The following is a 13,902-nucleotide window of genomic DNA, read 5'->3' as shown; positions in this document are numbered from 1 at the left end:
AATAAAAGCCTTTACTATTACTCTCACTACTCACTTCTAAATATAATTATATAAACTTTTTCATAACCATTTACTACTATATAGAATTGCAGATTCATACGTAGTGGTAATAAAATGAAAGTAAATTAAATTAAACTTCAACACTACTTGTTTATTTTCGCTTACCGGGAGCGCTTTCGAGGAACTTCCTCGTCGTCAGCCGATGTTGATGGCTCTGATGTATTTCTTGGAAACGGCTAGAGACCAACCTGATCATGTGAAATCACACTGGATGACGTCACAGAAGTCGGAAAAGTCCTGCCCCTGGTGTCGCTGGGTTTGATCAGGGTCCCACACAGGATCCAATTCTAATCGGTTACAGCCCGCTAGTCCGAAGGCCCGCCAGTCCGAAGGTTCGCTAGTCCGAAGGTTCGCTAGTCCGAAGGTCCGCTAGTCCGAAGGTTCTCTATTCCGAATTCTAAATAAGGTCCGCTAGTGCGAATTTTTAACAAGGTTCGCTAGTCCGAATTTTAAATAAGGCTCGCTAGTCCGAATTATATATAAGGTTCGCTAGTCCGAATTTAAAATCATGTCCGCTAATTCGAATTTGATTTAGGGTTCGCTAGTCCGAATTATAAATAAGGTTCGCTAGTCCGAATTTTGAATAAGGTCCGCTAGTCCGCATTTAAGAAAGAAAGAAAGAAAGAAAGAAAGAAAGAAAGAAAGAAAGAAAGAAAGAAAGAAAAAATTAAAGGAAGAAGGATTTATAGATAAAGTAATCAATGAAGAAATAAAATAAATAGAAATGTTTGTATTTTAGACATTCATAATAGGCCTAGCTCTCGTTGTTGTTTTGAATTATATCCATTACTATTGAGGCGATGGTGTATATTTGATTGCAATTTCATTCATTCTGCAAAACCTACATCAGTAATTTTTAAAAGGAATAAATATTCAAATACTTTAGAAAAACAGCATCTATACCATGTATACTTTTTGTGTCTTTAGAACATAAATATACAGTTTTCATCGATTTGGAAACTTATTGGGTTACTTGCATTGTTTCCTTTCTGAAAATGTATATACTTTTATGTACTTGCCATCATTACTTTTAAAGAAACAATGCAAAACATGAACAATGTTGTGAACCTGTGTGCACCTACTCAGGTAACACGCTATATTTGATCAAACACCTCCAATACATTTTGAGACCGGTGTATGGTGGCGCTGATCAGGTTCTTTAAAGAAAATTCGGACTAGCGGACCTTATTTAGAATTCGGACTAGCGGGCCTTATTTATCATTCGGACTAGCGAACCTTATATAAAATTCGGACTAGCGGACCTTATTTAAAATTCGGACTAGAGCACCTTTTTTTGATTCGGATTAGCGAACCTGATTAACAATTCGGACTAGCGAACCTTTTAATAAATTCGGACTAGCGAACCCTCGGACTAGCGAACCTTCGGACTAGCGAACCTTCGGACTAGCGAACCTTTTTTTCGGACTAGCGAACCTTTTTGTGAATTCGGACTAGCGACCGTCACGTCCTCCATTGAAATACGTGTTCGGACTAGCGAACCTTCGGACTAGCAAACCTTCGGACTAGCGGGTACTCGCCAATCCTGTGTCTCGGTTAACTGAAGGTCCTTGTTTCTTGATTTGGATGGCTTCCAGGACCCTCCTGGGAAAGTCTTTTGTTTCTTTCTCCAGTACTTTCACGTTGTCCCAGTCTATTTGGTGCGTGTTTTTACTTGCTTTTACATGTTCTTGTACGGCTGACTTGGAGCCAGCTGCTTTTGACTTGTGTTCCGCAAGCCGTTTTTCAAGCTTCCTATTGGTCTCCCCGATGTATGTGGCGTGACAATCAGAACATGCAATTTTATAGACTGCTCCTGACTGTTTCAACTTATCGACCTTATCCTTCGGTGCAACAACAGACCTTAGTCTACATATAGCTTTCATCTTTTTGGCTTATCTGAAACATTCCTGCCAGCAATAAGACCGTCAAAAGCATGAAGCATGGAAGCCTTTGAGATAAGCATTATCTCATGATGTGAAACTTGAACTATCAGTTAATGCATTTCTTAACGGTTCCATGTCTTATGCTACACAAGAGATCGAGAACTTTAACGTCATAATGATTCTGTGGAAACGTTATTAAAACGGTAAAACAAACTCCACACTTTTACGTTATCAATACGTAATTTTGAAACGTTTTCGAGACCAAAAGTGACAAAGAAAAACGCTATGATAACGTTTTTGAAACGTTTCATGCGAACGTTATTTAAACGTAATCAAAACTCCACACTTTTACGTTTCTTAAACGTAATATTGAAACGTGGTCAAATTGGTCTGCTAAAAATCGCTTGCCCCCCACCCATCTGGCCGTGCCAAAAAATCTTTGCCCCCCCCTCCTTACACAGTATGATTTTTTGGGAACCTGAATTTAAGCCTTTTGGAGGAAATTTTGCATATTTGAACGTGTTCCAAACGTTTTCCTACACCTTTTTAGCGCGTAATATTAGAAACGGTGCCCAAAATATCTGTGCCAAAAATTTCTTGCCCCCCACCCGACCTGCCAAAAATCGCTTGACCCCCCCTCCCCCTTCCGACCTGCCACAAAATGCTTGCCCCTCCCCCCTTTTGGTCTGCCAAAAAATCTTTGCCCCCCCCCTATAATTCACCACCCCGGGGTACACACAATTATTGCACAACCCCTAAAAGCGTGTGTACGGTGCAAGTAAAAAGATGACCCTGTGGCGGGGGGGGCGGCACTTATGTATAAAAGTTGTAAGCATCCGCGTGAATTTACTTTCAAAAATGACCATAAGCGAGGATGTCGAAACTTTGGCACCCTAAACCCTAAACGAGATTAAAAACGCCCTAATCGAGGAATTGGTTTGAAATTTCAAGGAGATACATGAGTGTTTTGAGACCCTTATCGCGGATCCGCGCGGATCCTCGTTTTGCTTTTCAAAACCACCCTAAACCCACGTTTTCTTTCACGCGGATGCTTACAAGTGTAATTCTGAGTGGCCCCGGGCCCTGTGGCGAACTATCAGAGGATTCCAGATAATGGCACTTGGGAAGAAAATAAGATATAATTCTGCGGTGTTGTTCTTTGAACTGTTGATTGTGGCCTCTAGTCTGGTCTGATGAAAAAGTATGGGAACAAGTATGGTGTAGCAGCAGGAATGGCGGCAAGACCATGCACTGTACAGCATCAGCATGATGATTTTGCTGTGAGCCCTGCGTTCTGGTTCATAGAGTGTCTGCCATTATAGACTTTGTAGCATTTGGGTTAGACTGCTTTGTTGGTCATGTTGGTTGTAGTCGGGGTTGTAGTCGGTGTGACCATGGTGACGAACCTAGCAGCACGCCGTTGGACAATGTCAATCTGCATGGGCAATTAGGTCCTGCGTATGGATCCCACACCTTAGATGAATTAGGGATTCAATCGTGTTTCACCGTTCATCACCGTTTATCACCGTTTAACACCGTTCATCGCCGTTTAACCATGCGGCCGCGTCGTCTGAGGGTTTACTTCGCGAGGGCAGCTTCAGCTGTCCGAGCGAAGTAATCCACGCAGACGCGCCGGACGTGAGTTGTTAATAATCTAGTAAAGAAATAAGGGAGTGTTCAGAAATACTCTGGTGGGGGGGCTGGAAAATATGTAGGGGGGTCATAAAATTTTAGGAGTTCTGAATAGGGGGGGTTTAAAAAGTTTTGGGTGTATGAACAGGGGGGGTTAAAATGTTTTTCGGCACGTAGAGGGGGGGGTGTAAAAATTTGTTCGCAAATATTCCAGTAATAAACCAGAACAAAAGTACATTTGATCCAGTGTTAAAAATTTTCTTGTCTATAACTTAATTTTGAGCTTTGTGTCAGTTCTTTCTGGTCAGCTCTATAAATCACTAAAAGCTGCAATTCTTCTTTAGTGTCAATTTTTACAATAATGTTTCATGTAGTACAGATTATTAATTTATTATCACTGATATATAGTAACTAAATCATGTTGCTTTACAATTATAGGCGGAGAAAGCTTTGAGAACCGGGGTACACGTCCCCCACCCCCTCATTTTTCCATGGAGGACATCCACTGAAAATCCTAATAGAGGAAAAAATAAAACAATAATTGCCACATTCAACTTTTTTAGCACATCGAAAAGCACCATATTTTGGGCCCAAATAGGGTAAAATTGAAAAATTTTGCGCTTCGCGAACATGCGAACTGACCATCAATTAGCAAAACACACCATTTCGGCAGCCCTCGAATTAACCCACAGCACCCATGGCATTTTGCCGTGGGTGCCCAAACCCCACTGCCGTAATGCCCTCAAAATATGTCCTTTACCCAAGGCAGACACTTGTCGTCCCCCTCTAATGAAGTTGCTGTCGGTGCCCCAGCCCTGCCCCTTCATTATAAAATCATCTATGTTTGTGTGTGTTTTCTTCACTTTTGAGAAATTGCCTTGGTGCCCTTCTCAAATTGTCAACAGTTGCCATGATGCCCTCTTGAAATATTACAAACTGCTGTGCTGCCTTGCCTTGCAACTTGCCCTAAAAAGTTGCCGTGCCCTTTCAGATCCTTCATTCGAGGGCTGACTGACATGGGTACAATTTCATTGCACATGAATACAAATTTTAGTATCATTAATATGTGCCCTCTGCTATTTTATGTAGAATGGTACATTATGATGGGGGGGGTCAAAATAGTTATGAACCTTTATGAGGGGGGGGGGGGCAAAAAAGTTTTAGTTCCATTGAGAGGGGGGGTCGAAAAAGTTTTGGGTTCGCAAAGAGGGGTTAAAAAATATTTTCCAGCCCCCCCCCCCCCAAAGTATTTCTGAACACTCCCTAATTACTTAGAACTTCAGGAAAGATGAGAAAAGACATTTTTATTAAGGCGTCGCCTGCTTTATTTATAAATCACTTTTTGTCAGCACGATATATCTGCGCATATTCATATCAGCTCATTAATAAAATTACGTATTCAAAATTACCTTTTGGAATAGCGAGGATCGACAGACTCTCATACACTGTATATGCTCTTGCACAAGCTCACACTGTCCTCACTTTTGTGATCGAAGTAGCGCCTCTCTCATTTATGTACTCTCAGACGAAAGCGAATATAAAAGAAGGAGTTATTTGTACTTCATGTTATATGAAATTATCATGAGCTATTATTACGAAATTAACATATTTGTGTTGGTATAATAGTCTAGTCAAAAAGACAGTTTTGCAAACGGATTGGTGAGTTTTCCACTTCTATCTGAACATTTTTTTGAAGCGCCGGTATTTTGTGCTGTGCATGAAGTGATATAACCCTGTATCCTAATATTTTAACATAGGTAATGTGAGGAAGAGAAATGATGACATCATACACGGCCAGAAGCCACTCGGGAGCCTGGTTGTGCTGGCTATGCCGCACATAAAGTCTTTCGATAGAAGGATGACCACACAAACCTCTGATACCAGTCGAGGTATATTGTCCATCTGTAAGCTTGAGAGATGTGAGCTTCTTGAGATGTGTAGCAATAAGTGCGATGTTTTCATCAGTTATCATTTTACCGTAGAGTTCCAACTCCTGCAATTGTGTTAGTGCTGAAACCAACAATTTAAATGTTTCCCGGGACGGCGGACGTATTCCAACTAATGTTAATTGTCTTAAATTCTTCCATTTGTCGGCGATGCCACGCAAAAACACATCGAAGTTGACGTGAGCTTGAATTGGATTAGGTTCGTCGAGTGAAAACCTGAAAGACTTCACTTTGGTCAACTTCAATAGTATTACCATCGCTGCTCTAAGTTGGATAATGTTAGCGTTTAAATCAGTGCCAAATTGATATCGCCCGTCTTCCAAAAATATGTCGACAAACTCTAGATCTGTTATCTCTTGTAAATTAGAAACTGGGTCTAAATATTCAGGTGTCAAATGTAGTGAATACATTCTCTGAAATGTCAAACATCGCAGGTTTTTCAACTTTCCGAGGCGAAGAAACAACTCTTTATAGAGGGGGCCTTTGTCATCCAGGTAATTGTCAGGTCGAACCTCAAAGTGAAAAGCACTTTCTAACGGGTTACGACCAGCTAGTAAGCGAAAGGTTTCAAGTTTGCGATATTGCTGTAGACGTGAAAGAATATCTTTACTGATAACATGAAGACGAATGGATTTTAATCTTCCACTTGTATACTTGCGCATGAAATCCAGGACAGAATTCTTGTCATTTGGAAATCTCCAAGTTTTACCGTGTTCGTCAGGTTTTTCTGTCGTCTGTCGTTCGTCCCAGAAATCGACGTGTGTCCAGGCTTGAGAATTTGAGAGAATTCGATTCCATCTTTTTGAAACTCTAAAAATAGAGACAGAGAGAAACAATTAACACATACGTACTATAAGTAATAGTTTAGATTGTATAAAGTGCTCTCTTGTTTTTTAAATTTTAAAAGTGTTCAAAACTAATGTTACAAGCTATTGTGGTATAGAAAAAAAATTGGTAAACAAAAATTATGGTCGGTTTTTGAGATACAATCCGTCCAATGGGATCGATGTTTTGTAATTGCCCAGGCCTGAATCCACATTGAACAAATTTGTATCTCTCAAAAGCTTTAAAATACAAAGAAGATCATTTCAACTCAAATAGTCCTGGAATAGGCCCTTATTTCCAGTCATGTTCAACAATGTTCTGACGAATGTTTGTTGACGTAAAATTTTATTTCCACCAGATACGTCAAATGTAATTGAATTTCATGTAACAAACATTTGTTCAAAGATAAAAATGAATTGACAATGCATTAACAAATACCTACCTCATAACCATAAGACGCTCACATAAGGTGAGGAATGAGAAGATGATAATGAGTGCATCATCAGGAAGATTGTCAAAAGAACATCTCGACGATGTACTAGCTGGATCCATTGTCAATGTTGTAGGTTGATCAATCTGAATTATAAAGGATACAATATATATATCTTTTTACCCAGGGCTTTGTAGGCGATTTGGAAAGGGGTTTCTTTCAAAATTTTCCGACGGGGGTATCCTCTGCAGCGTACCGATCGGAGGGGGTGGTGCAGAGCTTTGGGGAAAAAGGACTCACTAAATATTTTAGACGACGAGGTTGGTACCAGGATAGATAACACTGCTTGGTAGAAACGTCTTGGCCAGCTCGTCTCGGCGAGTCCCTCAGATTGGTAGTCCTGTTCACCGGCTCTTACATCGAAGACTTGGCCTTGGTATGGGCGCTAATAAAAAGCTCTCCAGATAACTAGAAGTTCGGCCGGGGTCTTATTTGGGTCTTATTTAGGCTTTCAGACTCAGCCAAGTATACGGATCAATTATCACACAAGCAACAAGACAACCAAAACCACAATTTACTGCTAATTAAGTAATTTATTTCCTTAGGGAGGACAGTTTTTATGGTCTACTGAGCTCAGCAATGCTTTGCTGTCTTCGATAGCGCATTGTATCGGAGAGGTGCATGGCTTTTATCAAAGCCCAAACCCATAAAAGCCTGTAGCAAACACTGCCAGGCTCCGCTCAATTGTATACTACGCTCCGATACCACGCGTTGACCGAAATATCGATCGAATCAATTTTACAAATTAACAACCCCTTGAAACCTAATTACACCACTTTATGTAAACATAAACGTACACACATTATTGACTTTCTATTGTCCGCAGACACGACCTCTGACATGCTTATTTAATGACCACTTGAGTAGTTGATGAGTGGGTCGTTATGTACTTAATGAACACAAAGGAAATTGATTATGGTTTTACCATCGACCGTGTTTATAATCCTGCTGCTCTGCTGAACGCTCCGATAGATATCAGCAAACTCGTATACTGTTCGCTTGTTCCTATCGAACGCTCTAGCGTACACGAACCATTATCGAAGACAGCAAAGCATTGCTGAGCTAAGTAGACCATAAAAACTGTCCTCCCTTACCACATCTTCTTCATTACGTCCGTAACTTTGTAATAAAAATCCGAGGTGAACTGGGAGTATAACAAACTCCATTATCAAAGTTAATATAGTTAATATATAGCGAGAATGAAGAATGATACTCGCTCTAGTTTATAAGGTTGTTTCCAATCTGGACGCACACGGAGATATTAGAGAGAGATGACCTTCTCTCTTGAAGTCTCTTCTGCCTCCTCTTCCTCTTTACTTCCCTTTCTCTTCCTCTTCTTCTGTTTCTTCTACTTCTGTTTTGTTCTTCTTCTTCCTTTTCCTCCTTCCCCATTTCTTCCTTTCTTTTCCTCTTCCTTCAGTTCTCTCCCTCGCATTCTTTTCCTTCAATTTTTCGACGTCACTTTCTTCCTCTTCATGTTCATATCCCCCTCCCCACCAGTCTCGTTCTCTTTCTTTCTTCTTCTTCGTCTCTCTCTCTTGGCTGTTCCTTCTACTCTCTTTCTTCTTCTTGTCCATTTTCTTCTTCTTCTTGTTTCTCTTCTTATTTCACTAATCCTCTCCCTTCTTCACCCTTTCCCCTTTATTTTGTTCCTTTCTTCTTCTTCTTCTTCTTCTTTTCACCCTGAAGCTTTTCCTTCTTGTTCTTATTCGCCTTCATTTTCTTAAATTCTTCTTCTTCTGCGTTCTACATTCTACAGGATTTTATGGGTAGACAACCTAGGCCTATGTACAGTTGTATCGCCCATCTTGCCCTCTTGAACCAAGAGGGTTGAGTGCAGATATCAGAACCGGGGATGATCCCCCTTCACTTTTCGAATAGCTCTGACACTTTAACGTCCACAGGGATGAATCCTCCTGAACACGGGACCAACAGCTTTACGTGACCTCCGAATCACGGACGTCGCACATACACTACCTATATCTGCACGTGCTAAGCAGTGTATGGGGGTGAGAAGAAATTCTACAATTAAATTCTGTGATGTAACTGAACTCAATTGAAGGATTTCTGACCATATATAGGAGCTTTTTGGGAGGGAAGAGAATTTTCACCTAAGGCAAGCCCAAGGCTCGAACCCTCGTCGATCGTATCTCCCGGCCGGCAGCGCAACGCCTTAACCACTCGGCCATCTAGTTCTCTTCTTCTTTGGAGTGTTGCAATAGAGCATGCTGAGGAGGGGCAAATGTGTTTTTGCAAAGCGAAATGGGGATAAGATTTTTTGGAACATCAAAAAGGGACCGGCGATTTTCATCAGAACATTTCAAGAATTCATCCCCACATCTTTGAACAAGTTCATTTGGAATGTTGGATTGAACTGTAAACATGGTTCGTTTTGAACAATTCCAGTGCAAAATGATGTTGATCTACTCACATTTTCAGTGACGTTTCACCCCCGGGGTTTCACCACTACACTAGTGGTTTTTTCAGACTGCAACTCATCACCTCTTGACTGCTTCCTTTTATAGTCAACATACCCTCTATATAAGGTCTATTTTTTAAAATAATACTTTAACATACATGTACATACAAAGTCAGTGGCAGTGCAGTGTAAGCTTACAATATATATTGTCATCATATCATGACACAGTCAGGCACGCATGCACACATGCACATATAATGTGCCTTGATTTTTCAGGATCAGCACTGAAACTATAAGGTAATCCATCGAATACATAGACTTACCAACTCAAATATTGCAAAAAGGACGCTTTTACTGCTTCACGCGACGGTCTCGGCTTCCGTGTAATGTAAAGGGTTTGTTTACATGTACGTTTATGACGTCATCCTGTGTCGAGTTACAGTGTTAACAAGAAAAGTCCATAAAAAGGACAAAGCCCAGCTGATAGATATAAATAGACACTCAAAGTTTAGATACGGCACGATTTAGGGTGAAAAAACGGGACATGTTTTGAATATAAAAAACTCTAATACCTCATAATCATTTTGAGACACTAAACAAAATACCGTAGGATAATGCCGGAGACACAATACACAAACCATAATAATACAATTATAAGGATCTAGCTTTTTGGTAAGAGTAAGTGGGACACTTAAGGATACTATTGGATATAAACTCATGTATATAGGCCTAGTGAATAAAGATTGGTGTTAGTTTTGAGGCGACACTCCAATTCAGTTCAGAATGACGGGGCCAATTTTGTAATGACTCAATTGTCCCACTTACCCCCCAACACTTTGGGGTAAGTGGGACACAAAAAGGTAGGGTAAATTTGACACATATATTTGTGATATACCGTACTTACATTAAAAGAACATATTTTACAGCAATACCGGTACATATTTATATTGGAGCATTTGGGCATTATTAACATAATTATACCAAAACAATAGTAATACTATACTACCATTATGTTTATTAGTTTCACCTGAATACACGAGACAGATTTTTTTTTCTTGGTTTTTGGTGACAAAAACCCTCGATTTGCGATTTTCAGCCACAAAATCAATAATCAAGTCATTCAATAGGCGTTTTCGGTGTTAATTTAATTTTTGAGCTTGTTGTCGGCATTATATGCAATTTAACTTAGTAACTTCTTTTTTTTTTTATCAAAATTGATTTTGAAGTGCCACTGTCCCACCTAGCCCTAGTTGATGCGGTAAGTGGGACACCATACTAAATAGGCCCTAATTGGCTTAATTGCATGATTTCATCATGATTTTCTGCTATCAGGCTTGTAAAAAGCGTTCTTTTTTATGCTAAATGAAATATATTATCTCTCAATTTCTCCTAATTCTCAGCAAAGACTTTTGAATATTTGGTAATAAATACGTAAAATTCCTCAAAGTTTGCCGCCACATCAAGGTAGTGTTGGTCTCAAGCATCTCCCGCAGCTCAAATACCAAACAAACTCCTATATTGAGCAGTGAAATTATTAAATTATAACATACATATTTGCAATGGGGTAAGTCACCATTCGGTATCGTATTGGTGGATTTAGTGCTGCAATGAAGATCTAGTATAGTAAGTGTCCCACTTACCCCACTGTCCCACTTACCCCCCATCTTACCCTGTAGTTTACCGTTTGAAAGCGTCATAAACAAATTGAAAGCAAAATTCTTTTGAGTTTCAAGTACAATATAAAACAAAGATTTTTTTAAATGCTTGTTTTCAGCTCTCATAAGTCAATACAAAACAAAAGAAATAGATTTACAAATCCTAATAAAACAAAGTCAAACAAAAGAACATGTTTTTTCAAGACGCTTATATTCAGTTCTCATAATTTTCATCATAATTCAATGAAAAAACAAAACAAATAGTTTCACAATTCCTAATAAAACAAGGTCAAACATAGTAAAAAAATTTCTACACGCTTATTTTAAATTCTCATAATTTAAAAGAGATTTGGGCTACCAAATCGCTGGTTGAGTAATCCTTGCTTTCAATGCAAAAGGGACCTGGATGACACTTCTACTTCTACTTCTACTGCAATACTTGGCATAGTCCATCAGCTTGGATTTCCAGCCCAGGAATAAAGTTGAACATGTGCGGTGAAGGTGCCATCAGTGCAGAAACTTACATATGTGCGAGTAAAAAGACCATGGAAAATTTTGGGTTGGCTGCAGCTACTGCTCCCCTGAACACCTCATAAGATGGTGATGACAAGGTGCTCGCTGGAAGGGTATTCCACCACACCACTTGTACTGTACGTGGGAAAAAGGAGTAGCGATACAACTGGATACGTGCTGGAACACGTTGGAATTTGTGTGGATGTACGTAAGACCTTGTCATGGATGGAACCATTGGAGTGAGGTAACAGGCTGGAATTACTGCCACAATGCCGTGCTTGATCTTGTACAAGAGAAGGAGTCTGGATGTTTTACGCCGCTCTTCTAGTGAAGTCCATTGTAGCTCCTGCAACATATATAGCAGTAACACTCTCAGTCATCTCAGATATCGGTGGAGGACAAACCTTGCAGCTTGACGTTGGATGTTTTCAATCCTGATGATGGCCTTAGTGGTGTAAGGATTCCATATGTGGCTGCAGTTCTCAACATGTGGGCGCACCAAACATACATAAGCCCGTTCTTTGCGGTTCTGGGAGGCACCACGAAGGTTACGTCGGATGAGGCCAAGGATTCTATTAGCTCTTGCCGTTAATTGCTCCATTGGTGTGCTTAGTCCATGACATGTTGGTGGAAAAAGTCAAGCCTAGGTATGGGTACTCTGAGACTGCTGAAAGTACACTACTTCCAAGATGGTAGTTGTTTTTGATTGTGTTACGGCACAAGGAGAACAGCATAGAGTGGGACTTGTCCGTGTTGAATTTCATCTGCCATGTGTTAGTCCATTGGTGGAGGAGATCAAGGTCATGTTGGAGAGTTGTGATGTCTTCTGCTGTGGCGATAGTTCAGGCAGTCATCAGCAAAGAAACGGATGTTTGAAGAAATGCCAGACAGAAGATCATTGATAAATGATAAAAATAGCAAGGGACCAAGAACTGTCCCTTGCGGCACTCCAGATGTTACAGGCACACAGTCGGATGAGTAAGTATTTTATGTGGTTATGAAATTTGCTTTATAACCGTTCATCTTTAATATTCTCTTGGTCTTTTCCGAGAGGCCCTGAACATATTATTTTAAATGATACATAAAAGAATCAATCTGGATAAGAAAGAGGGGGCAGGCTACACTCTACAGGGATTGTAGCAACTACTTCCTTCCGCATATTTATGATCAGTTACTAACAGCGCCACCTATGTCAGCTACCAATATGAAGCAACAGACGACTACGGTCAAAGTTGATCATTCAATTTGAGAAAGTATGTCAACATCACCCGGTATGTCAACATCCTGATGAATTTATTTGCGGAATATAAGACTCTGTCGTCAATTTCTTTTCTCTTTTGTGACAAATTCTCAAAGAAAATGTTTAACTCAGTCTTACATGTAGATACATGTATATTTGCGATGCAATGTTCTTCATTAAATATGGAAAATTAATGATTATATTAAAAATAATTTAGGGCCGGGGCGTCATTGTTATCGCACAACTTGATTCATTCATACAATATTGATGCAATTTGCCTTATTTCGAAGACTTTTTAAGGGCTCGGTCGAAAAATCGATTATGCATGCGACCAACATTTTATATTTCAATTATTGCACTATAAAATCAACAAGGGTGCAAATTGAAAATGGTGGTTTTCATCAAAATGAAGCTAATGAAATGATGCTGGTTTTTATATTCCATTTATTTAAAGAATAAACGATGGCTGCGCCGGCATCAATTACTCACAATATTGTATCTGCCTGTCGTCTATTATAGGTAGAGGATAGTAAAAACAAAAATTGCTATCGTTTATTCTCATTCGCAGTCAGTTAAATATTATTTTAATAATTGTAAAATATTTTTTAAAGCAACAATTAAGCTACCGTCGTAGAAACTACCCTTATTATAAAATGAACGAAACTTGTTTACAACTTCACATATTCTGTGGCGCGTACTTCTCAGACGTCCGACCAATCAATCGATATTGGGGTCCATCATTCGAGTCATCAGCACCCAAACGCAAATACCGCGCCGGCGCGCGCGATCAACTTTGCGCCACGATATGCGTCCTGCGCGGAATTACCAGCTCGCAGTACGCGTTTAGTTCTTCACGGTGTAAAAAGTAAACAAAAATGTGAAACAAAACAAAGATTAATTTTCAAATAGCATGGCGGTTTTTCCGTATCTTTTGTATTTTGTGGTATCAAAACAAGCTGAAACAAAGATAACCAGTACACAGTTTCATTTAAAAAATTATTTTATGGAAGCTAATGTGAAACATGACAAAACAGAGGAGAAAATACGCAGTATTTGGTGTTTTCACACTGTGGGCATGTGGGAAACGCACGTGTTGTTTGTTTACATCTGAGACCCCAATATCGATTAGGTGACGTGATCAGAAAAAGGTCTATAGAGTACGCATACAACGCGATACATACGCGCACCTCTACAAGCGTGTTACGCGTACACTCATAATGGCGTGGGTCGTATGTATAC

At 39.8% G+C, this 13,902-nt stretch overlaps 1 protein-coding gene across 1 annotated transcript; it reads right to left on the bottom strand.

Moving 5' to 3' along the window:
• Positions 1–4,891: 4,891 nt before the first annotated feature.
• On the bottom strand, positions 4,892–9,675 carry LOC140137698 (F-box/LRR-repeat protein 12-like). Its single transcript, XM_072159454.1, has 3 exons — positions 9,579–9,675; positions 6,789–6,922; positions 4,892–6,331 (listed from the first exon to the last, which is right to left on the bottom strand). The coding sequence occupies exons 2-3, from the start codon at positions 6,896–6,898 to the stop codon at positions 5,203–5,205; spliced, it is 1,239 nt and encodes a 412-aa protein (XP_072015555.1). The 5' UTR covers positions 6,899–6,922; positions 9,579–9,675; the 3' UTR covers positions 4,892–5,202.
• Between the last annotated feature and the right edge of the window lie 4,227 nt (positions 9,676–13,902).

This window comes from Amphiura filiformis, chromosome 17 (assembly GCF_039555335.1).
Source record: "Amphiura filiformis chromosome 17, Afil_fr2py, whole genome shotgun sequence".
Lineage (NCBI taxonomy): Eukaryota > Metazoa > Echinodermata > Ophiuroidea > Amphilepidida > Amphiuridae > Amphiura > Amphiura filiformis.
Note: the sequence above shows the minus strand (reverse complement) of the source record. Positions and strands in the feature narration are given on the sequence as shown.